The 25662-nt window shown below is 39.6% G+C and overlaps 1 protein-coding gene across 1 annotated transcript in view; it reads left to right on the top strand.

The window, feature by feature from the left end:
- The window catches only part of ncapg2 (non-SMC condensin II complex, subunit G2), a 47607-nt gene that overhangs the window by 7230 nt on the left and 14715 nt on the right, over positions 1-25662 (top strand). Inside the window, exons 5-20 of the mRNA XM_049481942.1 lie at positions 3238-3395; positions 7350-7484; positions 7906-8000; positions 9304-9460; positions 10803-10895; positions 11363-11488; positions 13479-13658; positions 15893-16045; positions 16852-17074; positions 18223-18323; positions 19300-19473; positions 19619-19689; positions 22370-22523; positions 22754-22933; positions 23455-23565; positions 24970-25107. Of these exons, the coding sequence (XP_049337899.1) occupies positions 3238-3395; positions 7350-7484; positions 7906-8000; positions 9304-9460; positions 10803-10895; positions 11363-11488; positions 13479-13658; positions 15893-16045; positions 16852-17074; positions 18223-18323; positions 19300-19473; positions 19619-19689; positions 22370-22523; positions 22754-22933; positions 23455-23565; positions 24970-25107 (2249 nt within the window). The remainder of the gene's footprint in view (positions 1-3237; positions 3396-7349; positions 7485-7905; positions 8001-9303; positions 9461-10802; positions 10896-11362; positions 11489-13478; positions 13659-15892; positions 16046-16851; positions 17075-18222; positions 18324-19299; positions 19474-19618; positions 19690-22369; positions 22524-22753; positions 22934-23454; positions 23566-24969; positions 25108-25662) is intronic.

Raw genomic sequence — 25662 nt, forward strand, 5'->3', positions numbered from 1 at the left:
CGTTATTCATCTCTATTCAAAAAGGTGTGGTTATTGGTGTGTAAAAGGGCTGGGTTACACTTAGCCAGGGTGGGACCAATGACTGTATGGGCGGGACCAAAGGCTGTGTATAGCTCTGTGGAGGCAGTCCTTAGGGGCGGGGTTATTTAAATGAGTAGGCGTCTCTCCACAGTCTTTCTCCCTCCTCTGGTCTCTACTGCGCAGACTCAGGTTTCAGGATCGCCAACATGGAGGAAGTTTTTGGCTTCATTTTCATTGAATGAATGGGAACAGCGACACGGCGTCCATCTTTTTTTTACAGTCTGGATGGAGCAGACTGAACCCTGTGGGAGGGGAGAAAGGCTCACAGACTTGGTTCGCTCTTTGTGTCTCTAAAACTGTAAACACACCAGATAAGGGACAAGACAACACCCGTACTCAATGTACATCACTGTACATCAGCTCATTATACATTTAAACATATTATCAGTGTTTAAATCCCACATATAGAGCTTCCATTGTCTCTGTAGTGATAGAGAGAGAAGGCAGACGGCAAGTAAACGGCAGCTACAGCTAGGGTTGCCAGGTCCAGCAAAAAGTCCTGCTGCCCAAGGTCTGTCTAAAACCTGCAAGTCAGAAGCTTAAACTAGCCCAATATCTAGGGTTGCCACAGAGTTTCACACAACAGTACATTTTCATTTTGAACGGTTTGCAATTAAGGCTTTTTATGCCAAGATAAATATAAAAGTAGCCAAAAAACATCTACATCTTTTCCTTTGAATTTTCACACACCACTATCAAACAAGCCCAGATTGGCAGGAAAACCGCAAACCTGGCAATTTAGGTTTCAGTGGCAATTTAAGAGCGCAATATAGAGAATAATAACACTACTACTACTACTATTTGTAAATACTAATAAATTAACAAATAATATGGAGATAATAAACAGACTTAATGCATTTCGCTTAAATTAAAAAAAACGGAGTTCTTACATTTCCCTTTCAGTAAAATTATTACAAAATCTATTTTTGATCAAAATATAGACATTCATATTACATCATTTTTGATGCAGAAATCACTTGTTTTAATGAAATGTGTGTAGAAATAGAAAATATAAGCCTGTCACAGTATGTGTGCAATGTGTTGTTTCAGAAATGACGGTAATAAATGATATTACTGTCAAATTATGGTAATTTTATGCTGCTAATATAATGACAATATAATAGCATAATAATGCAATTACAGCCTATTAAAGGACAATCAGATTTTATTTAATAAGTTTTTTTTCACATGCCACTGTTTGTTCTTTGTTTGTGAAGGAAGGTGCAGTTATTAGCTTAGTATTGCAATACTTTGATATACACTGCTCAAAAAAATAAAGGGAACACTCAAATAACACATCCTAGATCTGAATGAATGAAATATTCTCATTGAATACTTTGTTCTGTACAAAGTTGAATGTGCTGACAACAAAATTACACAAAAATCATCAATGGAAATCAAATTTATTAACCAATGGAGGCCTGGATTTGGAGCCACACACAAAATTAAAGTGAAAAAACACACTACAGGCTGATCCAACTTTAATGTAATGTCCTTAAAACAAGTCAAAATGAGGCTCAGTATTGTGTGTGGCCTCCACGTGCCTGTATGACCTCCCTACAACGCCTGGGCATGCTCCTGATGAGGTGGCGGATGGTCTCCTGAGGGATCTCCTCCCAGACCTGGACTAAAGCATCCGCCAACTCCTGGACAGTCTGTGGTGCAACGTGACGTTGGTGGATGGAGCGAGACATGATGTCCCAGATGTGCTCAATCGGATTCAGGTCTGGGGAACGGGCGGGCCAGTCCATAGCTTCAATGCCTTCATCTTGCAGGAACTGCTGACACACTCCAGCCACATGAGGTCTAGCATTGTCCTGCATTAGGAGGAACCCAGGGCCAACCGCACCAGCATATGGTCTCACAAGGGGTCTGAGGATCTCATCTCGGTACCTAATGGCAGTCAGGCTACCTCTGGTGAGCACATGGAGGACTGTGCGGCCCTCCAAAGAAATGCCACCCCACACCATTACTGACCCACTGCCAAACCGGTCATGCTGATGGATGTTGCAGGCAGCAGACCGCTCTCCACGGCGTCTCCAGACTCTGTCACGTCTGTCATGTGCTCAGTGTGAACCTGCTTTCATCTGTGAAGAGCACAAGGCGCCAGTGGCGAATTTGCCAATCCTGGTGTTCTCTGGCAAATGCCAAGCGTCCTGCACGGTGTTGGGCTGTGAGCACAACCCCCATCTGTGGACGTCGGGCCCTCATACCATCCTCATGGAGTCGGTTTCTAACCGTTTGTGCAGACACATGCACATTTGTGGCCTGCTGGAGGTCATTTTGCAGGGCTCTGGCAGTGCTCCTCCTGTTCCTTCTTGCACAAAGGCGGAGGTAGCGGTCCTGCTGCTGGGTTGTTGCCCTCCTACGGCCTCCTCCACGTCTCCTGGTGTACTGGCCTGTCCCCTGGTAGCGCCTCCAGCCTCTGGACACTACGCTGACAGACACAGCAAACCTTCTTGCCACAGCTCGCATTGATGTGCCATCCTGGATGAGCTGCACTACCTGAGCCACTTGTGTGGGTTGTAGAGTCCGTCTCATGCTACCACGAGTGTGAAAGCACCACCAACATTCAAAACTGACCAAAACATCAGCCAGACAGCATAGGTTCTGAGAAGTGGTCTGTGGTCCCCACCTGCAGAACCACTCCTTTATTGAGTGTGTCTTGCTAATTGCCAATAATTTCCACCTGTTGTCTATTCCATTTGCACAACAGCAGGTGAAATTGATTGTCAATCAGTGTTGCTTCCTAAGTGGACAGTTTAATTTCACAGAAGTTTGATTTACTTGGAGTTATATTGTGTTATTTGAGTGTTCCCTTTATTTTTTTGAGCAGTGTATTTATCCATAATTTTAAATATATGCGAACTCTTATTGAATAAATATTAGCTGTTTATAATAATAAACTTGACACTGCTTAACTCGAGTGTCTCAGACACACATTAGTGGGCTTTCTTAGTTTTTCTCTCCATTTTGGAACACAACTAATGAATAGTGTTGAATAGTGCATCCAGGAGTCACGTGTGAAAAGGCGTATTGTTTGCTGTTGTACTGTTTTTTTCACGTATAAAAGTCATTAAAAGTTTGTTAAATGTTTCCCTGTAAGTAATGAGAGCCCTGTGTTTATTTAAGAGTTTACTCTGCCTCTGTCTGCAGGTGTAGAGAGCTGTCTGCCGCTGTCGGAGGTGCCGCTGCAGCAGGCTGTTCATTGGCTGTTGGAGTGCTGGTGGAAGCGGGGTTTGCAGGGGAAGGAAGAGCTCGGATGGACCGCGTTTGTCGTCTGTTTGGAGAATACGGTTACTCTCAAGCAATCGGTAAAAACTGTGCTGCAGAATATCTGCTAATTTTTGTATTTGTAATTATTCTGTATAAATATTTATATGTATTTGTAACATCTGATAGTCAAGTCAAGTAGTTTTTATTGTCAATACTGCATTTGTACAGGACATACAGAGAATTGAAATTACGTTACTCTCCTTCCCAAATTTTACAGCAAGTACAGATAAAAGATGTAATAAAAGAGAATGGGAGACACTATGTGTACAATACAGCAGGGACACAAATATAGGATTTTTAAGCACATTTCCAATGTTTTAACATGCGTTTACTTACGTCCAAACTGGGCAGAACACCAAATATGTCCATATCCACTAAGGGGGACGTCTGTGAAAAATATTTCACACTTCTACTCAGTCATAAAACTCCTGCATCTGAACTGCAATTGAAAAAAAACAGGAGAACCAGTGAGTTTTTATATATTTTTTTAGCTTTCTCGGTCACATGACATCGAGTTCAGTAGCTCCTCCATTTCCACTCACAGTTTTTAATGTGGATCTCTGTGGAAACACGCGCCCAAAGTGTAATTACGGTGTGCGGCAGTGGACAAGTAGCTATTTTATTAAACGCGAGGAAACGAAACTCAAAAATTAAAAATTGCTGACATTACCGGAGGACCACGGAGTTCAGTGAAAAACAGTAGATAATTCAGACTGTAATTTTTTATCAGAGGACGTCTGAGGAAAAACATGTACATGATCGTTCCGGAGGGGAAAAAAATCACAGAGGACCCCCAATAAAAAAGTGAAAATTACCCCAGAAATGACCCCCTGAGAAAATAATTCCGTCCAGATAGGGCTATTAAGATGTGTAAGCTAAGCAGTGGTGGACAGTTAAAAGAAATGCAAATTTTGGCTTTAGCTCTCTTGGGCTCCTCTACTCTCTGCTAGAGTTTGTATAATGAGTCTGTAAGTGGCCTGATAACTCTATTACTCATTACCATTTACTCCATTAGCCTTTTTTTTAAGGAGGCTGCAACAAAAAAAAAAAAAAAAAATTGACATTTTTAATTGACATGTCCTCTGCTCTTTGCTTACGCCCACTGGTTCTCCACCCTGATCTAGTGGCGATTGGGACCTCTGTAGTTCAAACAATGAATCAATGAAAATGTATTGTTTTAACGTGTAGTTCAGTTCTTTGGTGTTCCGTCATGATTACGTTCTCAGTTATAGCTCTAGAATGTTTAGAAAATCGATTTTTGTCATTTGTGAATAAATTCACAATGGTCCCCTTTCACATCGTGATGCATTTATGTAACACTAGCCCACCCCTAGTATGTTGCTTTTTCTTTAGAACAAATCGAGATATGAGTTTTTAGATTGATCGCAGAGCCTTTGCACAAACTGTAGCTTGTATTTGTCTGTATTCTAGTCATGCAGCAGAATTTTAATGATGAGTTTTGAGAATGATGCCTCTGGACTCTCTGTATTTTTTGTGTTTGTGTATATATGAGCTCTTCAGCTGAGGCCATTTAGCACTCAGGTTCAGGCTGTCGCAGGCCAGCGGAGAACTGAAAGCAGAGGGGAAGGGTAATTTGTTGAACACGGCGGTTTATAATCCGTTTGAGGCGTGCAGTTATGATGTGTGGAGAGAGAGGCTATTTTTACTATAACCTACATGATTTACTGACGTTTTAAACAAGGCTATCTCCGAGCACACAGAGGCTAGTTTGATGGTATTAGCTATGGCCTTGAATTCCAGGCTACAGTAGCATGGCCTGGAGAAGCAGCAGGAACAAAGCTCAGGCTGCTTTCACCCGTAATGATCCTACAGGACCGTGTTCTGCAGCTTTTATGCTGGTGGTTTTGTTTCAGGACCTGCAGGAAGGTTTTGTATGCAGGTCAGGTTCTCTTGTCGTTCCTCTCGGCTGGAACAGGATGGAGCTAAATAATATGTTGCTATAGTAACTCCTATAAAAGTCCTTGAGCTTCCTTTGAGGAACTGAAATCCAGATATTAGATGTATAGGGCGCTGTGATTTCCGTGATGTGGAGTACACAGACAGAATCAATTTTATTTTGCCACTGTTTCACAAATGAATACATTACATAGCCTTAACCTGCTGAGACCCGGTCTTTCGCTTGGTGTGTATGTTTAATTTTTCTAGCTATTTTGGATCCTGGAGGTCCTTAAAAATCCTTAAAATATCTTATATTAAAATTCCTGGTAATTATGGTCTTAAATTGTATTACATTTACTGTAAATATGCTGTAGGTATTACATTTTCAGTAGATTTAATACCCATGCTAACTTTAGCGGTGAGTTAGCTAACATTACCAGAAAGATAACTAAGGTTAACAAAGAGCTAGCTTACATTTAGCAGCAAGCTAGCTAACATACTAATGTTAGCCGCGAGTAATCTAGCTACATTACTTGGGAGAGTACTACGGTTAACAGGCAGCTAGCTAACATAGTAACATTAGTAGTGAGCTAGCTAACATGCTAACATAATAACATTAGCGGAGAGTGAGCTACATTGCCGGGGAGAGAACTAAGGTTAACGAAGAGCTAGCTAACATAGTAACATTAGCAGTGAGCTAGCTAACATAATAACATTAGCGGAGATTGAGCTACATTGCCGGGGAGAGAACTAAGGTTAACAAAGAGCTAGCTAACATAGTAACATTAGCAGCGTATTAGCTAACATAATAGCGTTAGCAGCAAGTTATCTAGCTACATTACTGGTGAAAGAACTAAGGTTAGCGGACAGCTAGCTAACATAGTAACATTAGCAGTGAACTAGCTAACATAATAACATTAGCGACGAGTTAGCTAACATACTAACGTTAGCAGTAAGTTATCTAGCTACATTACTGAGGAGAGAACTAAGGTTTGCTGAGCGCTAGCTAACATAATAACGTTAGCAGCGAGTTAGCAACATTGCCAGGGAGAGAACTCAGGTTAACAGAGAGCTAGCTAACATAGTAACATTAGTAGCGAGTTAGCTATATTAAAGGTTAGCCGAATGCTAGCTAAAATTAACACCGAACTAGATAACATAGTAACGTTAAGGGTGAGTAAGCTACGTTAAGTTTTGATTTCCAACACAACAAATTATTTTTCACCAAATAAATTATGACTAAGTTTTTGGGTATGAAATTATATTTATTGCGGTCTAAAACAGATCTTAAGCATTGCATTTGAGTTTTAAAATGGTGCAAGAACCCTGTAAAAACTAAACTTTGTCTTTGTTTTAATTTTTTTTTAATCAAGACAATGTGCTCATTAGTTTATTTTAACATTTACAAATTATCCTTGAAAAGTCAAATTTCAAAACTAGTTTCAAACATATAATTTGATGAGAATTATGACCTGGCCCATGTTTCAGGTAAACCTCATACAGATTATACCAATAACGGCCACCTCAGGAATGAGTATCCCAATATCGGCCACCTCATTTTACTGCTTAAAGTAGTCTAAATCTAATGTTAAAGTGTATGTAACTATATTATTATTTTAATAATAATAATCTGATCAATTTAGCTCCAGCTGAGATAGTGATTACCTGTGATTGCCGGAACAGAACTACACTGCAAGTAGAAAATTGTAACAGAAAATTGATGCTTATCCAGCACTGAAAACAGTCTGAACGTGATTCTTTAGATTTCTGATTCCTGCTGCTGCTGTTTTTGTATTTTTTTTTTTTTTTGTGGAGGTTAAATGTGCTCTGCAATGTTTGCTGTTTGTGTGTTAGTGGTGTTTGTTAGCTCTGCTACTCACTGAATGGGCTGAAAGACACGCTGTAGACAGGGGTATTATCCAGTTGGTAGAGTTAAAATCTCCATTCTTTTCCAGCAAAAGGTGCATTAGTCCTAAACATGCAAACTGCAGAAACTAAGAAAAACTAACTGTTGTGCTTTGCTGTGCTGTGCTTTGCTGTGTTGTGCTGTGGGATGAGTGATGAGCGCTAATGTGCTGTGCTGTTATTCTCAGGTGAGTGAACTGAACCGGCTGTTCAGCCTGAGGGACGTGTTACTAACCGTGGACTTCCAGTCTGAGAGAGGTCAGTACATCACCAGCCCCCTACTGCAGTGCTTCCTCAGCACCAACCTCATCAAACGCGAGGAGGTGAGTCTACACACCTACCTGTCTGTCTGTCTGTCTGTCTGTGTTTTAATCATCATTATTTTGACAAATACAAGAAGTAAAAAAATTCGCAAATATAGTCTGAGATTAATTACGATTGATCACACCCTTTCTTATTAAGATATAAAGGTTAAATTATGGATATTTAAATATAATTAAAATAATATTTGTGAACTTATAGACTGGAATTATATTCATATCAGTGGTGTCAGTTGTTTAAAAATACTTTTAAAAGTATTTTAAAAGTATCACGACTAATCACAGAATATAGTTTAAACTTAAGCTTTTGATAATAAAATGTAAAAGCTAATGAATAAATAATAGTATATTATTACTATATGTAATTATACATGTATATATATATATATATTGTGGTTGTGAGTAATTGTGTTTTGTGTTTCAGGGGAAGCGTTTTCTTGCTTTTCTCTTCGGCTGGGATGTGAACTTTATCAGTATGATCCACGGGACCATCAAAAACCAGCTACCATATTTCTCCAAGTGAGTTTTTTTTATATTTTTTTTGCTGCCTCCTGCTTTTTAAGAACCTTCAGATACTACATACTACAAAACCACCTAGAGATTAAATTGACGTTTGCGTAATATGTTTTCTGTGAACCTAGCTTGTTTGTGTTTTGCCATTTAGCACAAGCTAACACATATGTGTCATAAACATATGTAAAACATATGGTATCATCAGTATTTTTTAAGTATTGTTATTGCAAAAATATATATATTTTTTGCTGTTTGTAGGAAAAGGAAAATTCACACTGTTCTCATTTCCCATTAAATAATATTTACTAAGGATAGATTATATCTGACTACAATCATTTATTTTACTTCAGTATATACTTTATATATGGAGTGGATTATTAGTATCATGACATGCTGGATCATTGACTTCTGTTACAATATGGGGACAATCTGAATTAGAGGTGTGCCGGATCACATTGTATACAATAATATCACCAAATACATTTTTATTTACACAACACCAGGAGGGTGAAGACTAACACGCACCTTCTCCGATACATGTGAAGTCCGCCTCTATTATGACAGCGACTCGGTTCTGATACATCAGCTCACAGACGCAGCCTTGTGATGATCCACATCACCCTAGGAGTGATGAGGGGAAAGAGTGCCATCTACTGTACCCACCCAGAGAGAGCAAGGCCAACTGTGCTCTCTCGGGGCTCCGGCAGCTGATGGCAAGCTGCATGACCGGGATTTGAACCAGTGATCTCCCAGTCTGCTGGACCACTCTAAGCCCTCAGTCGTGCATTCTTGAAATATTTATGTTTGGTCTTATCGCCGCAAATACCCTGAAATATTGTGATATTATTTTAGAACCATATCACAGACCCATAACATTCAGCATAGAATACAGATTACATTACACTCAGTATTACTGTTTGTACAGTATGTAGTAGGTAAGTTTTAAAGTTTGCTGACGGCTGTGTTCACTTTTCAGCTAAACGCCCCTGCACACAGAAGTCAGTGTCAGTCAGTGTGCTGCCCTGTGCTCTCACCACTGTATAATTATCTGCTATAATCACTCACTTCTGTGTTTCTGCACTTTACGGTTGGCTTGTTAACTGAAGCTTTCTAATCGGATCAGAGTGAAAGATCTGTTTTTCTGTTTTCTCGCGTGGTATTTTTACTGATAATTGCTGTAATTATTTTTATTATTGGCTGTCATTGCAGCCCACTGCAGTGTCACTGCTGTAAAGGTCATGAGTTGCGGTATAAATTATCCGGCGCTCTGCTGAACTGCTCTAATAGTGCATTTCTGATGCTCCTTCAGGGCCGTGGCGGCCGATGTGGCCGAGATCTACTTCAGGGCCTGGAAGAAGGCGAGCAGCCCCTTCCTGGAGGAGATCGAGTCTACCTGCATCCAGGACTTCATGCAGCACGCTCTGCTCGTGCACAAGAATTCCCCCGTCCACCCCAAAGTCCGGCAGGTTAGGCAACCTCAGCCTGGTTCTGAATAAACTAAGCATTTTGCGGTGCTTTGGACTGTTTTTACAGATCCCACTTACATTGCATTACATTACATTACATTTGGCAGACGCTTTTGTCCAAAGCGACTTACAATAGTCAAGTACAATGTAAAATAAGTTTAAAGGAAAAACATCTTTGGATAGGGATAAAAGGAGGACAAAGGGGAATAATAGGATAGAGGAGTGAAGGAGGGGAAGAAGGAAATGAGGTTAGAAGTAGTTAGTGGGTTAGAGGTGTTAAGAGAGTAAGTGCTCTTTGAAGAGCTCTGTCTTCAGGAGTTTCTTAAAGATAGTGAGAGATTCTCCTGATCTGGTAGTGGAAGGTAGTTTGTTCCACCATTGGGGAACTCTGTATGAGAACAGTCTGGATTGCTTTGTGTGAATGTTTGGCAAAGCGAGGCGACATTCACTGGAGGAGCGCAGCGGCCGGGAGGTAGCGTAAGCCTTCAGGAGTGAGTGCAGGTAGGAAGGAGCCTGTTCTGACATCACCTTGTAGGCGATTGTAAGAGTTTTGAATTTGATGCGAGCATCAACTGGTAGCCAATGGAGCTCAATGAGCAGCGGGGTGACGTGCCCGTTTTGGCTGGTTGAAGACCAGACGTGCTGCTGCGTTCTGGATCATCTGGAGTGGTTTTACTACACAGGCCGGGAGGCCATTGCAGCTTGATGTAAACTTACATTAAAAGTTATATTTGTTAAGATAAAATCTCAGTAAAGATTGTCATATATAAAAAAAGGTTGGGGAATTGGTACAGGATAGGAAATAATAATTTTGTGAAGTACTCCATTGTCACCTCAACTTTCTTTTCTTCTGTAGTTCAGTAATTTTATAATTATTAAAAATATATAGTTATACAGTAGTGGTGTAATGAGACACTAATCTCACGAGACGAGACAAGACCCAATACTGGGTTCACAAGAACGAGACAGGATTTTAAAATATATGAAAAATTAAAAACTTTAGAAATTAGTTTCATTTGACAAAATCATATAACGCAAACTCAGCAGATTGGTTTCTCTCACAAATTGAGTCTATAAAAAAAATAGAAACAATATAAATAAAAAGTAAAAATAGAACGCTTCTAGGTCATATATAGTGCAAACAATGAGTTCAGACCACAACCAGTCATATTAAGTTTATGGTTTCTGTTTTTTTTTCTCCTGAGTCTCTTTTAACTTAACTATCTGTTACCATAACCAGTCATATTAAGACTACGCTTGAAGTGAAAACAGAGACAGAACAGTTTTGTATTATTTATATACTGATTCCAGTTTTTATTAGCATCCCCTTTGTGTCTTACAGATTCTGACGTACTTCCACAAGCAGAAGTTCCGGCAGGGTATAGATGAGATGCTGCACCGCCTCTATAGACCCATCCTGTGGAAGGCCCTGAAGGTAATTACCTCCCCAGTAACAGTTCAGTTGTGTCCATACTTAGTCTGTAGTCCATGCTAATATAAAAGTCTAGATAATCGTCTGATATCCGATACGTTGATTCAAGGCTCCAGACTAACTTTTTTCACAACCGCCCCCTTTCTGGTGGCCGTTCCGAACTGAAAAGTCACTGAAAATAGATATTTTAATTGGTGTACCAAAATGTCATCAGTTATTTGTACTTTCTTGACTATATTCCCCCATTCTCTTGCAGCATTACTAGCAAGCTGATTGGCTCTATGCTCTCATAAATAACTCATAATCTGCACAGATTTGCTTCTCAGTGCATCAGTTGTAATTTAATTGCCAGTAAATTACATATATGAATAATTTTACAGGTTCAGTGTGATAAATGTGTAACTGTCATTGCTCTAAAGTTTGTGTACAATGTATATATTATCAAATTATTCAAATATGTTTTCTTCTAGGCGGCCAATGCTGAGGTTCGAGCGAATGCCACGCTGCTCTTCACCGAGGCGTTTCCTGTCCACGACCCCGGCATGAGCAGCGAGAACGTGGACGAGCTGGTGCAGAAACAGCTGGACACGCTCTTCGTAAGTCTCAATGTCTCAGGGAGTAGATGGAATATGTTTATATTTATTAAATGTCTGAAAAAAAAATAGTACAGACAAGCATTTACCTCACCGGTCAGTCACTGAACACAGAAACACTGCAGGGGTTTAAAGGATCAGTATGTTTGATAGATTTTACATATAGTCACTCACTCACTCTGTCTCTCTCGCACGTTTACTCTCGCAATCTCTCTCCCTCTCACAATCTCTCACTTGTACCCTCTCGCCCTCACTCTCGAAATCTCTTACTTGCTCACTAACTCACTCGCACTCTCTTGCTTACTCTCATGCTCCCACATTTACTAAGTCACTCTCACGATTTCTCACTCTAGCAAGGTCTTGTCCTCTCACTCCCTCTGGATCTCTCTCTCGCCAGCTCCTGTGCTCTCACGCTCTCTGACTCTCATTCGTGTGCTCTAGTCACTCACAATATATTGCTACTGCTAGAGTGAGAAATCATGAGAGTGACTTAGTAAATGTGGGAGCATGAGAGTAAGCAAGAGAGTGCGAGTGAGTTAGTGAGCAAGTGAGAGATTTCGAGAGTGAGGGCGAGAGGGTACAAGTGAGAGATCTTGAGAGGGAGAGAGATTGCGAGAGTAAACGTGCGAGAGAGACTGAGAGTGAGTGAGTGACTGAAGCATGTGAGTGAGAGTAAGTGAGTGTGAGAGCATGGGAGATGGCAAGAGTGAGAGATCCAGATAAAGAACTATCAGGCGGTAAAAAACTGAAACATGCTTCATAAGGCAGCTGTCTGTAGAGTGAAGAGTAAAGTACAGAGGTTTTTTTCTAAGCATCATTTTTCCCTAAATGAGCTTGTTAAGAATAGTAAAAATGTTTGTATATACTGTGACACTCTCAACAAAACTCAAACTTGCATTGCACTACTTTACACTAATAAGTACACTATTGCACACTGCTTCTGATTGCTTTATTTTAAGTAAATATCAGCATCGACTAGTGATGCAAATTATCGATTAATTCATTAATCATTAGTTGTTTGATCTTATCGATCGACTTTCGATTAATTGAGCGGCGTTTTTCACCTGAAATTCAGTGTTTCAATAGGGCCTTTAAAAATACCAGCTAAATAGTTAAAACACCGAGTTAAAAAGTATATATTATATTATGATAATTATATTGTATTATATTATATTATATATTCCTCAAGTAATTATGCATTAGGAAAAGAAAGCAGACATTTTTTATGGTATAACAAAATACATTCTTCCACTAAAAAAATAAATTAAATTAAAGACTGGCTCAGTTTTTGCGTTTTTGTAACATTAGACATATAAAAAAAAAAAAAACAGCCAAACAGAATATTATTGAGCCTATAGATTATGAAGAAACTGCATCTAGGCTATTAATTAGGAAATCCTCAATGCAATGAGATCCTGAAACCCTGTACCGTCAACTGTGTTGATTGGCATCAAAACTCTGGATCCTGCTGCATATCCTCTCTGTAATTCCCTCCGCCCTTCTCTCATCACACGCTCGTGCTCCCAGTGTAGCTGTGATTTTTGGTTGACCAGGTGCACTGGTGCCATGCTGCATGCACGGTGTTCAAATGAGAACATTTGACTTCTTTGCCTAAATTAACAATGTTGAAATGGTCCCACACTGCACTTCTTTTCGCCCGCTTCATTTTGTTTTCAACCCTGGTCTCTCGCAAGATGTGTTCACCTCTCGTTCTCACGCTCTGTTCAAGTTACTACAGTAGCGCCTTCTAGCGATTAATCGCGAGTAATACATGTTTGAGCAATCTCTTGATCGACAATTAATCGAAAGTCGATTGATCATTTGCATCCCTAGCATCGACAAATACAAAAATACATGTACTGGGTTGTAAAAATAAATAAATAATAAAAATAGTATTAATGCATCCCTATTTATGATTCAATATATCACAATACTGTTAGCAGGACTACAGTTAAATGTGGCTAAAAAAAACTCAGGTTGTTCATTTCTGCAGGCTCTGCTGGAGGACCCGCGGCCGCTGGTGCGATCCTCAGCTGTGTTGGGGGCGTGTTCAATTCTGTCTCGTTGCTGGGAGCTCCTCCCCTCAACGGTCATCACTGACCTACTGAAGAAGCTTCTTCTCCAGCTGGCCAACGACACCAGCTCCCCAGACAGCCGCTGCGCCGTCTTTATGGTGAGGAACTTTACACCTGCTGCTAATAACATCACACAATTTAACATTTGTACACCAGATATTAGCATAATGCAAACTGCATAGATCTACTATTGAGCACTGTTTAAGGCAACATTTGAGTTCAGAGCTGAGAATCTGACGCTTTCCTCTGCTTTCCTGCTTCATTTGTAGAACTTGGAAAAGAGACAGAGACTGACTTCATATGTATGATTTGCAAACTACGAAGGAATTATAATATAATTATATGTATTATTTTATATAGAAATACATTAAAACAAAGTTGGTGATTAGACTTCATAAACTCCTGTGTACCACTGGTGGTTCCAGTCTTTTGTACCTTTGTAAAAAAGAAAAGTAGGATCAAATTAGCCAGTTTGTACGGTGGCCGAGAAAGCCCAACGCAGTGCAAATTGAAAAGCGCTGCAAAAGCACAAAACACATCCATCAAAATTACAACACAGGCGCAGCAAATAGAAAAACGCGCTGCAAATAGATCCACAACACAACGGAAGTGAGTCAAAACACAATGGAATTTTCCCGGGGGACCTTAAAAGATACTGTACCAGCTAAGCTGCGTCTTCAGTAACGTCTCGGACTTCACTATGTGTACAAAGGACAATAAGTGGCAAACAAGGCGTTTTGTGAAGCAGAACTTTTAATAATATGCACACAACCGTGGTAATCACAGGTAATAAACATAACTTACTTTTCAGAAGCTTGTTTGCCACTTATTGTCCTTTGTACACATAGTGAAGTCCGAGACGTTACTGAAGATGCAGCTTAGCTGGTACAGCATCTTTTAAGGTCCCCTGGGAAAATTCCGTTGTGTTGTGACTCACTTCCGTTGTGTTGTGGTTCTATTTGCAGCGCGTTTTTCTATTTGCAGCGCGTTTTTCTATTTGCTGCGCCTGTGTTGTAATTTTGATGGATGTGTTTTGTGCTTTTGCAGCGCTTTTCAATTTGCACTGTGCTGGGCTTTCTCGGCCACCGTAAGTTTGAACTGTATGGTTGTATTTAGTGATTAGTAATCCTTAGGTAATAAAAGTCATCTCCATTAGAGCTTAGATCGGGCCCAAAAAATCCGACCCGACCCAGCCCAAGCCTGTGCACATTCTGCCCCAGCCCGACCAAACCCGAACCGGGAACTGTCATTATGAGCCCGACCCGACCCATAAACTGGCTGTTTTCGGGCTGATTGAATGAGCGAAATATAATCAGAATTATGTTAATTAACTCTGTAACATAGAAGCATAGAACTATTATTTAATTAAAATGATTTTTAAGAACAGCTAAACACAGTGCTGCAAGTCAAATGCGGAGTTCACATGCGAGAGAGAGAGACACAGACAGAGAGAGACACAGACAGAGAGAGACACAGACAGAGAGAGACACACAGAGAGATTTGCGTGTTCTGGTGTATGAGCTACTCGCAGGTAAAGGTTCTCACATACTGTATCTCCTGTTTCTCTTTTATCTCCTCGTGCTCATATTCTAGTCCCATACATAATTCTGAAGTTTCTCAGTGTTTTCTGTCGTATTTTGCGGCTAGCGCGAGCGCTTACAACTAACACCACGGACCACGAGGTGCCGCCGCGCTGCCGCTGTTGTGCCAATTCCGACTCCCGCTTCGCGGACAGAATCGGCGCAACACCCCCGGTGTAGAACTGCGGTAGTGAAAACAGCGCTTATAAATAAATTAGTTCAGTTTCACTTTCAGTTTTCGGTATTTGGTTAGGTTCGTTAACAATAATAATTGGATACTTAGCAATATTGTGATTGTCACACCAGAGATTTATTTAAAAATAAAAATATAATTAAAAAACAGATGCCTACATCTCAGACTATTTTCTGGAGCCCGACCCGGCCCGGGCCTCGGGTCAGGTTGGGTTCAGGCAGACAATCTAAGCTCTAATCTTCATTCTTTTAGCTGTATTTGTAAATAATTTTTTTTTTTTCTACTTTTCTTTGTGCACCTCATCTGGTCATAAAGTGGACTTGAGGGGTGCAGTGCAGGTACAGTGTAAATAAATATGGTCAAGTCTTGTTTAGTTAGAAAGTCCAAGCCAGTAGGTAAAGGTAAAGTCAAAGTCGAGTTGCAGGTTGATTTTGTCGAGTCTTGCGCCCACATGTCTGGTGTGAAGAGCTGTTAACCTCTGTCTCGTCTCTTTTGAACTTAAATGCTGTATCATCTTGAAGGTAAAGTGTTTCTTATACGTCTGTGTGTTTGAGTGTAGTGCATGTCTATGATCCTGGATAACAGTATGAGTCACCCGCTGATGGAGAAGCTGCTTCCCACGGTGAAGACCAGCCTCCATGACACCTCGGAGAAAGTGCGCGTGGCCTTTGTGGACATGCTGCTGAAGATTAAAGCTGTCCGAGCAGCAAAGGTAAGAGTGTGTGTGTGTGTGTGTCTGTGTGTAAAAGTACATTCGTTTTATGCCTGTAATTTATCTGAAAGCTGGTTAGTTAAAGGAAACAGTGACATTTAAAAAATGTAATATAAAAAAAAATACGATTTAAAACCAAATCTGTCAAGGTTAATGCACACAACTTTTTTTAGATGATGTTTTATGCAAATAAGTTACTTAAGTAATTAAGTTTGGCCACAACGTCCTCCCATAATTGACGTCTGGTGACATATTAGATGTTTTATTTAGCTATATCTATGGTGAAAAAGTATTGTCATTGATTACTCTGTAGGTAGAAGTATAGATACTAGTGTTTAAAATACGTCTGTAGAAATTGAAGATTTTAAGTAAAAGTTTTTTTAAAAAGTACTGCTTTCAAAATTACTTAAAGTATAAAAGTATAAGTAATGTATGGAGAAAAAAAATAAAGCCATTTAAAAACAAAAGCTATAGAGTCCTATAGTGCACTACCCCCCTATTTTTCTAAAAGCTATAATGACTGATTATTACTATTAATATTAAAATGTTAATGTTTATAAATTTGAGATGCACTAGGCTGTTCCCTGTTTCAGCTGCATATATATCCATTGGAAATTAATGTATTTTAGTAGAATGTAAATATAGATTTGACTTTTTTATCTATTGACACCACTAGTCATTTAATTATAAAAATATACATTTTTAATTATTACCAGTGTAGGCTCAATGATTGTCAGACCATTGTCAGATTTTGCACCCCATTGTTTTCTCTGTATCTTCATGCTGATGTTTATTTTCTTCTTCAGTTCTGGAAGGTGTGCTCTGTGGAGCACCTGCTGGCCCGTCTGGAGCTGGACTCTCCCTCGGTTTCTAAACGGATCGTAAACCTGCTCTTCAACTCCTTCTTCCCCGTCAGTCAGTCGGAGGAGATCTGGTGCGAGCGCTGCGTCACCATGATCCAGATGAACCCGGGAGCCGCCCGCAAGTTCTACCTCTACGCCTACATGTACACGGCTCCCGCCAACATAGGTGGGTTTCTACATGGGAGACACACTTCTGTTTTGTAGCTTCCATATCAGAAACCTGCATGCCAAAATATACAATCAGCTGGTATTTCTCTATCTATTAGCCAATTAGACCATATTCAGAATCTACCGAATACTGTAGCAGGTTGCTGGCCTGACCCGGCTAGTGAGGCTTTTGTTTTATTCTCTAGTTCTGCTGTTCATATGTGTAGAATGTGTAAGACTAACACATCTCATGGAGCAACAAGAATTAAGACTCTAAAACCACAGAGTGCATATAGTGAGTAGCAGAGCTAACAAACACCACTAACCATTCAAACCAGCAAATGCTGTAGACCACATAAAAAAATAAAATAAATACAGCAGCAACCGTTGCAAAGCTGAAGAAGTCACATTCAAAATAATGGAGTTTCCTTATCATGTGTGTTGTGCTGGTACAGTGAGTGGATCAGATACAGCAGTGCTGCTGGAGTTTTTAAACACTGTGTTTAATCACTTCCTGTCCTTCACTCTATTAGACACTCCTACCTAGCTACTGGTCTTGTCACGATACCAAAATTATGAGTTTCGATACGATACCTGCCTAAATATCTCAATATCGATACTCATCAAACATCAGAAATTAATGGAATATTAGATCCAACAGTGCCAAAATATTCATTTTTTTATGGTGTTTATTTCTCATTTCAAATAAGAACATACATTTGTGAGTTGTCTGAGAGGAAAGCCCTTCCCAACCAGAAAATATCTGAAAAATAGAAAAATTGTCAGTGACCTCATCAGCCCCACCCCCCCATGCATGGTCTTACAGTTTGTAATCAAAGTTCAGTTAAGTGAATCGGTTCACGAGTTGAGTGCATATTGGAATCAATGATTCAAAGTATTGTGAACAATGCAATTGTGTACTGAGCTGGTGTAAACTCAGCCTCGGGAAACTCAGAGACGACACAGAGCTCTCCCCAGACACTGGATTATACTTCAGAACACCAGAAATCTCAGACAGTTACTGTGAATTATTATTATTATTGAGTTATTAAACTCAGAAAACGTCAAGGTGTAATTTTTGTGTCAAATTAATGTTATGCTTGATAAGTGTGTTAATGTAACTGTGCTATTAAACAGTGTGTGTTTGATTCTATCTTGTCTGTGCAGTGAAACTAATGCTAACGATCCGAAAGTGTCTGAACGCCTGCATTCAGAGGACCAGCAACAGCGCTGATGAAACCATCTCCAGCAACAAGGAGAACACTTCAGTAAGCAGAGGAAAACTTAGTTATAATCACTCAAAAACCTCATGTCCAAAATGTTAATTTTACAGGAGGAATAAAAAGCTGCTTAACTTTCAATGGATGTTAATGTTTAAAGATTTTGTTTATTTTGGAGCATTTCTGTGCATGCATTTATCATGATATTGTGATGCAATGTGAAGAAATGCCAGATTCACATTATGTCAAAACTTTTATGCACAATATTAGATTACATTACATTACAAAGTGACTTTGAAGCACTGTTGTAAGTCGCTCTGGATAAGGGCGTCTGCTAAATACCATAAATGTAAATGTAAATTACATTACATTACAAAGTGACTTACAATAAAGATGTACATAGAGTAATAGAAGTTCAAGGTAAAAAAAAACAAAAAACATTTTTAGACAGGGCCAAAGGGAACAAATAGAATAAATAAAGTGGGATAGAGGTGTAAAAGAGGGAATGAAGGAAATGACAACAATAACAACAATATATACTATTAATAATACATTTTTAATATATAATATTTTATCTACATGCCTGCCCAATGCTCCTGAAATATATACTATATAAATATACTCTAATATAGTATTTACTTAGGATAATATATGAGATACAGTACAGAAAACTCTTTCTTGAGCATAGCACAATTATTACATTATAAACATACATGATTAATATGTTCAAATGTCTAAGCATTTTTTAACTAAGCATAATTATATTAGTTATATTACCTTTATACACTAATCCAGTGTAACATTGTGACCAGAATGTGTAAGGAAAGTTAAAAGACTTAAAAACTTAAAAACATACCATAATTATTAGTTAAGCTCAGGGTAAAAAAAACTAAATCAAATGGAAAAAAAAAAACTTTACTCTTTAATGTCTATGACGCGATGTTTAAATTTTAAGGTAATTTATTCATGATTTTTTTTTTTCTACGTTACTGTGAGAAAAGTATCTAAAGTGTGGTTTTGGCAGGTGTTGGAGGACGTTCTCTCAGTGAAGGACACGGCTGTCATGGCCAGTCTGCTGGAGATCGTGGTGATCCTGTGGAAGAGTGTGCAGAAATCTCTAGAGCACAACCAGGAGGCCCTGCAGTACACCACTGCCAAATTCGCCTCCGTCCTGCCAGAGTACCTCAGGGTCTTCCAGGTGAGTCCACTGTTCCGCATGACGGAGACGGAGCTCCAGAGCCGCCCCCTCCAGCACCGCTTCTTCACTCAGATGATGTAATGTTGCTGCAATTGTGTGTGTGTGTGTGTGTGTGTGTGTGTGTGTGTGTGTGTGTGTGTTTCAGGAGGAGCGCTGTACAGCTCCACTCATCCGCTTGGCATCCTTATTACCTGCTGCTGCTGTTCCAGCTCTCAGGTCTGTCTGTTGCTGCTGCTGCAGCCAAAACACACAAACAAACAGCCCTTATATAACACCATTCACTAATACTTAGCATTTATACACACACTGTACGCTTACATTCGTATTTTTAGGTATGTATTAAGTGCATGGGGGATAAAAAAAATGTTATTTTTAAATACGCTCCTTTCATATTACATAAAAAATTATATATATATTTAATTGTCTTTAAAATAAAACCAGACAATGCCATTTTTGTTGTTAGATGATGGGCATACTGGTATATTACAGATCATTTAAGCCAAACACTTAAAGCTCCACTAGGTAGGATTAAGATTTTGTGCTCGTGGGCTCCCCTATAGTTGCAGAGTGTAATAAATGTTTCAGGCGGATTAGTTTCTCTTTCTCGTTTTCTGGCTTTCACAGACATATTCGGTCTCTTTCCAGCTTCTGCCAGAGTGTCTGTATGTTAGTTTGTAAAGAATGAACCAGTAGTCCTTGTAGAACTGTTAGAACTAAAGGTCGGAAAGCAGGTCGCAGTTCTCACAAGCGTTGGTCGCGGCCGCCTCGGAAAACTTAGAGTCTGGTTTGAGCTCAGAGGAGCTCGGGCACAGACACGAGAGCACTGCTATTCCTCCTATTACACCTCAATGCAGCGCTGCAATGAGTTTCAAGCTGAGTTTCACTTCTTTAAAAAGATCAAAAATCGAGGAAATCCTACCTATTGCTGCTTTAAATACACTGATTAACAAAAGTATAACACATCCTGGGTTGCTGCAGTTTGATAAGACTCTGTGTCCCAATCCCATTAAAAGCCCTGATACAGATATATCACTATAGCAGTGGAGGGATAAACTTTAGCAACTAACTGCTGCTGCTGGTTAACAAGTTAACTTTAGAGCTTTATCGTATGTTTTCAAAAAGTGGGCAGGTGCTGCTGCAATTAATTGTTATTGCCTATTCCTTAATTCCTCTGTGATATGGAGCTAAAATTAGCTTTTACTAGCTTTTAGTGTTTTATTTTTTCGTTCCACCTTAAATGCTGCAGTCTCTATTTGTTGTAGAATTTAAGGTGGAATGATAAAATTAGCTAGCTAGCTTGCTAGTTACTAAGACAAAGTACTAGCGATTTGTTTATTATTTTTATTTATTATTATTTTTTAATAAAGAAAATGCCCATAAATCATTTAATCTATACATTAAACTAGGACATAAAGTGGAGGAAAGGAAGGAAAATACAAAAAAAAGTGCTGGTTTCTTTGGTTGCTTTCGCTTCAGTGTTTCTCGAAACCCTCGGTTTTGAGTGTGCCGCTAAAATAATTATGTTTGAAGGGTCACGCAGCCCTAACACTCCCCCTAACCTATTTTTCCAACCTAACAAGAATCAGGACACCCTACCTTTAGACCTGCATGTGTAAAACATAGGGGTCTAAAACATTGGGTCTAGGTTTTGACACAAGAGATGTAAAAGTGTTTCTCTTAGTGTAAAATATTCCCCTGATGCTGTATAATACGGCTCTCGGAGTCTAGTTTAAGGCAGTGTACCTCCTGGTAAGATATCATTGACACGACTCTTTTGCCCAGTTGACTGTTTACTTTGAGAGGATCTGTGGGGATTCAGTGTAACAAATCTGATAATCTTTGATGTTTTACTGGTTTACTACTCAGTTCCAACTATTAAAATCATGAAGGCGATTATGTATAATATCATTTACCATCTCCGGTTCATCACAGCATCTGTGTGCACAGCCTCTACTTCTCGTGATTTCAAATAGGACTCTTTCTAGGTATTATTTTAATAATAAGATATATTTTTTTCTTTTTGGAGATATATATATATATAATTTATTTATTTTATTTTATTTTTTTAAACAACTACGTCTGGATATTAATGGTATTAAAAAATATTTCTAGTTCTTTGATCAGCAGTAAATCAAGTCTGGGTATCACTTTTATCTGAACTTTACATTTTATTTATTAATATTAGAATTATGGATTTAAAATGTGTTTTTCTATTGTATGTTTCTGATTGTGAGAATTATTTTTTATTATTTTTCATATTTATTTTCTTCTTTTACTTTACTAGATTCTATATGTTCTAGATTACTAGAGAAGTTATCTTGTGCGTTATATTTTATTAGATTTTTTTAGAATATTAATTGTACTGGATATTGTGTTTTTAGGGCTAGACATTTTTTTACAGGCAGTTTAGAATTATCTACAGTGTTAATTTTCTCTTGCTAACGTTTATTTTATGATCTTTTTTGTCTCTCTCTGTGCGAATTTGTTTGTGTCTCTGTCTGTGTCTCTGTCTCTGTATGTCTGCCTCTCTGCCTGTCTTTGTCTGTCTGTCTGCCTGTCTATGTCTGTGTGTCTGCCTGTCTGCCTGTGTGTGTGTATTCATGTCTGTGTCTGTCTGTCTGTGTGTCTTTCTCTGTCTGTCTATCTGTATGTATTTGTCTGTCTCTGTCTATCCCTCTGCCTGTGTCTCTGCCTGCCGGCCTCTCTGCCTGTCTCTGCCTTCCTGCCTGTTTCTGTCTGTCTGCCTGTCTGTATTTCTGCCTGTCCGTCTGTGTCTGTGTCTCTGTCTGCCTGCTTTCCTGCCTGTCTCTGTCTGCCTCTCTGTCTGCTTCTCTGTCTGTCTATCTGTGTCTGCCTGTCTGTCTGCCTTCCACTCTCTCTGCCTGTCTGTCTACAGGAGTAAGGTAATGGCTCAGCTGAAACGTGTGTCGGCTGGCTCGGCCGTGGCTGTGTACAATCAGCCTATAGACTGTGTGTGTAGCTGGGGTCAGATCGGCTACGTGCTGGAGCTGATCGTTGATTGGCTGACTGAGGCGGCGCCGGTAAATCAGGTAAGAGACGACAGATCTGTGGTATTAGAGTCTGAACCGAGGCTGGTGTGTGTGTGTGTGTGTGTTATAGATGTATTATATCCTGTTCTGTATTTAGTCCAGTTAGTTTTGGTTGCACACTGCTAACAACTTTTACTACATTCTGTCATCATCGTCTACGTGGGCGGAGTCTCTCTGTACTTCACACTGATTGGTTTGTAGAATGTTTACTCTGTTTCTGTTGAACGCAGGCTGAGCAGAGCGAGTCTGATTCCCGGAGGGTGCAGTTTAATGACCCCTCGGAGGCCAAGCCTGACCTGGGGCTGGATTATCTGGACTATCTGCTGACGAGGCCGTGGACCCGGGAGAGCCTGCTGTCTTTACCCCTGGATCAGCTCACCCCTCTGCACAGAGCACTCGGAGCATGGATGGTACCGACTTTACTTTTACTGTTTTTACTTTACTGACCCAGAGTGCACTTAAATATCCAGTATTGACACTTTTATTTTAAACCGATACTTGCTGATGTATTTATTGTATGCTTAAAAAAGGACCAAACAATGCTGTCTATGCTACTATTCTATGTCTATGCTATATTTTTAAGCTGTAAATTTATACTGGGTCCTCTAGGGTCTCTCTGTTAGCTCTACATGTTTATATCCCCATGTACTTGTGAAATATCTGATATTGGAACACTGATGTGTTATTCGCACAAATAACACAGGAATAAACTGCCATGCTGTTCCTAGCGCTGTTAGTTATCTCCTATCTGACGAGACTGTGTCGCTGCCTGGCTTTCGCTCTGCCTGTGGGCGGTCCTGAGCCGAGGTGGGCGGGGCCATGAATACTAATTCATGGGTTGATGTAGACACGGTGCTTTTCCTGATCGACTCGTTTTTCTAAATATTTTTTACACACTTTAATGTGTCTTTGTTTGTGTTTGTGTCTCCAGGCCGTGCTGTACTCTTCCCTGAGTGAGTGTGTGGTCAGTGCGGCGGTAACTGAGACCGCACTCAGAGCTTTCAGCTTACACAGCCGCCTCACCATCCACCTACAGCACAGAGTGAGTATAACACACATCTTATTAATGTTCACAGTTAGTAATATTTTATTTACATCAAATTACAATCCTTACTGCTCAAATAAGATAAAAAAAAATAGTGTGAACAAACTAGTGTGCTAAAAGCATCCTCACGTGTGAGTAAGATACTAATTACATACTGTAATTGTAATAAAATAATCAGAGCACCACTGACCAACTCCCATTCTCGTCACATTTGGGCAGAATATGTGCCCAAACCCCCCAGTTACAGCACTAATCTAAGCATGAGACGCCCTCTTGTGGCCACCACCATTATCACCATGATCACTCGTACATACATATCTGTAACTGCTCTGTAATAAAGGGTAACAATCCTCACTATTGTTTTATCAATTGAGGTTTTTAACCATTAGTGTTGCACTGTTCAGCAGTGTCCAGCCTCAATTTCCCTCAGTATAAATGATGTTCTTTCTGTATGTCCAACCATCTGTCAGTCTGTCTATTCGTCTGTCCCTCTGTATGTCCAACTATCCATCTGTCTCTTTCTATCTATCTAACTGTCAGCTTATTTGTCATCACTTGTTTTTCTATCTATCCATCTGTCTGTGTCTCTGTCTATCAAACTATCTGTATGTCCATCTATCTTTCTATACTCTAACTGACTGTCTATTAGTCATTCAATCTGTCTTTGTCCATCTATCCATCCACTATCTGTCTGTCTGTCCATCTCTCTGTTCATCTATATTTCCATCTATCCATCACTTATCTGTCTCTGGTTATCCATCTATGTATCTTTCTGTCCATTTATTTATTCATCTATTTGTGTGTCTCTGTCTATCTATACTCTAAATGTCTATCTGTCCTTCTGTTTGCCCGTTTGTCTTTCTGTCTGTCCGTCTGTGTGTGTTTGTCTGTCTGTCCATCTGCCTGTCTAATCTTCTGTCTGACCATCTAAATTTTCATCTATCCATTCCTCATCTGTCTCTGTTCATCAACCTGTGCATCCATCTATGTGACTTTTTGTCAATTTATCTATTTATCTATTTGTCTGTCTGTGACTATATATATATATATATATATATATATATATATATATACATCCATCTGTCTCTGTCTATCATGCTGTCTGTCTGTCGGTCTAGCTATCTATCTATACTTTAAATGTCCTTTTTTTTCTGTCTGTCTCTCCGTCCATCTGTTTGTCTTTGTCTTATCTGTCTCTGTTAATCAACTGTATGTATATGTGTATATATATATATATAATCATTTGTCCATTCAACTGTTTCTATCCGTCAATATGTATAACTATTTGTCTGTCTGTGACTATATATCCATCTGTCGTCTGTCTGTCTATCCATCCATCAGTCTGTCCATCCTTCCTTCTATCCAGTGTGTCACTGTGTTCTGTTTCTCTCTGTGTCTCAGTATCCTGAGGGGCGGGAGTTCCTGGGCTCGTTGGAGTTCTCTATGAAGTGGGTGGAGAAGAGGGTGCTGCCCTTCCTGGTCTCCCCTGGGGAGGAGGTCTCTGAGCAGCAGCTGAACCTCAGCAAGCAGATTGTTGAGGTGAGCGATGGTTTCTGAGCTCAGCTGCCATGTTTATACAGAGTTCTTATCAAATTGTTAGATGATTAGTTATGATTTAACTGTTGGCTCTTGCAGATGAGTTCAGTCATGCACTTCTTAATCCGGGCTGTAACTGCCCACTCACCTCGTCTCAACTCGTTAGTTTTCACAGTGTTTCTTCCTACAGGAAGAAACCGAGCTGATCTTTCTCTTGTTTCTCCCTGCTGTGTTTTTTTAATAGCAACACCCACATCCCTCTGTCTGCGTGTTAGACTGGTGGGCGGCTCGGCTGCGGCGCTGTTGTCTTCCTGTGTTAGATAATGTGAAAAATCTCCTAAAGACTTGTTTTCTAAAATAAAGCCATTAAACCATAAAGAGAGAGGGATGCTGGAGACAGTCTCTGCAGTGCAGGTTTATTGATGGTTTCCTTTCATTCTGAACTTCAAACACAGTTTTACATTTACATTTTAAACTATACTAGTGCTTTTCCCTGAATTTTGCCATATCCTTCAGTGTTAATCCCTATTGTTGTGCTAATGACCTATAGCACATGTA

This window comes from Astyanax mexicanus, chromosome 8, assembly GCF_023375975.1.
Source record: "Astyanax mexicanus isolate ESR-SI-001 chromosome 8, AstMex3_surface, whole genome shotgun sequence".
NCBI classification, from domain to species: domain Eukaryota; kingdom Metazoa; phylum Chordata; class Actinopteri; order Characiformes; family Acestrorhamphidae; genus Astyanax; species Astyanax mexicanus.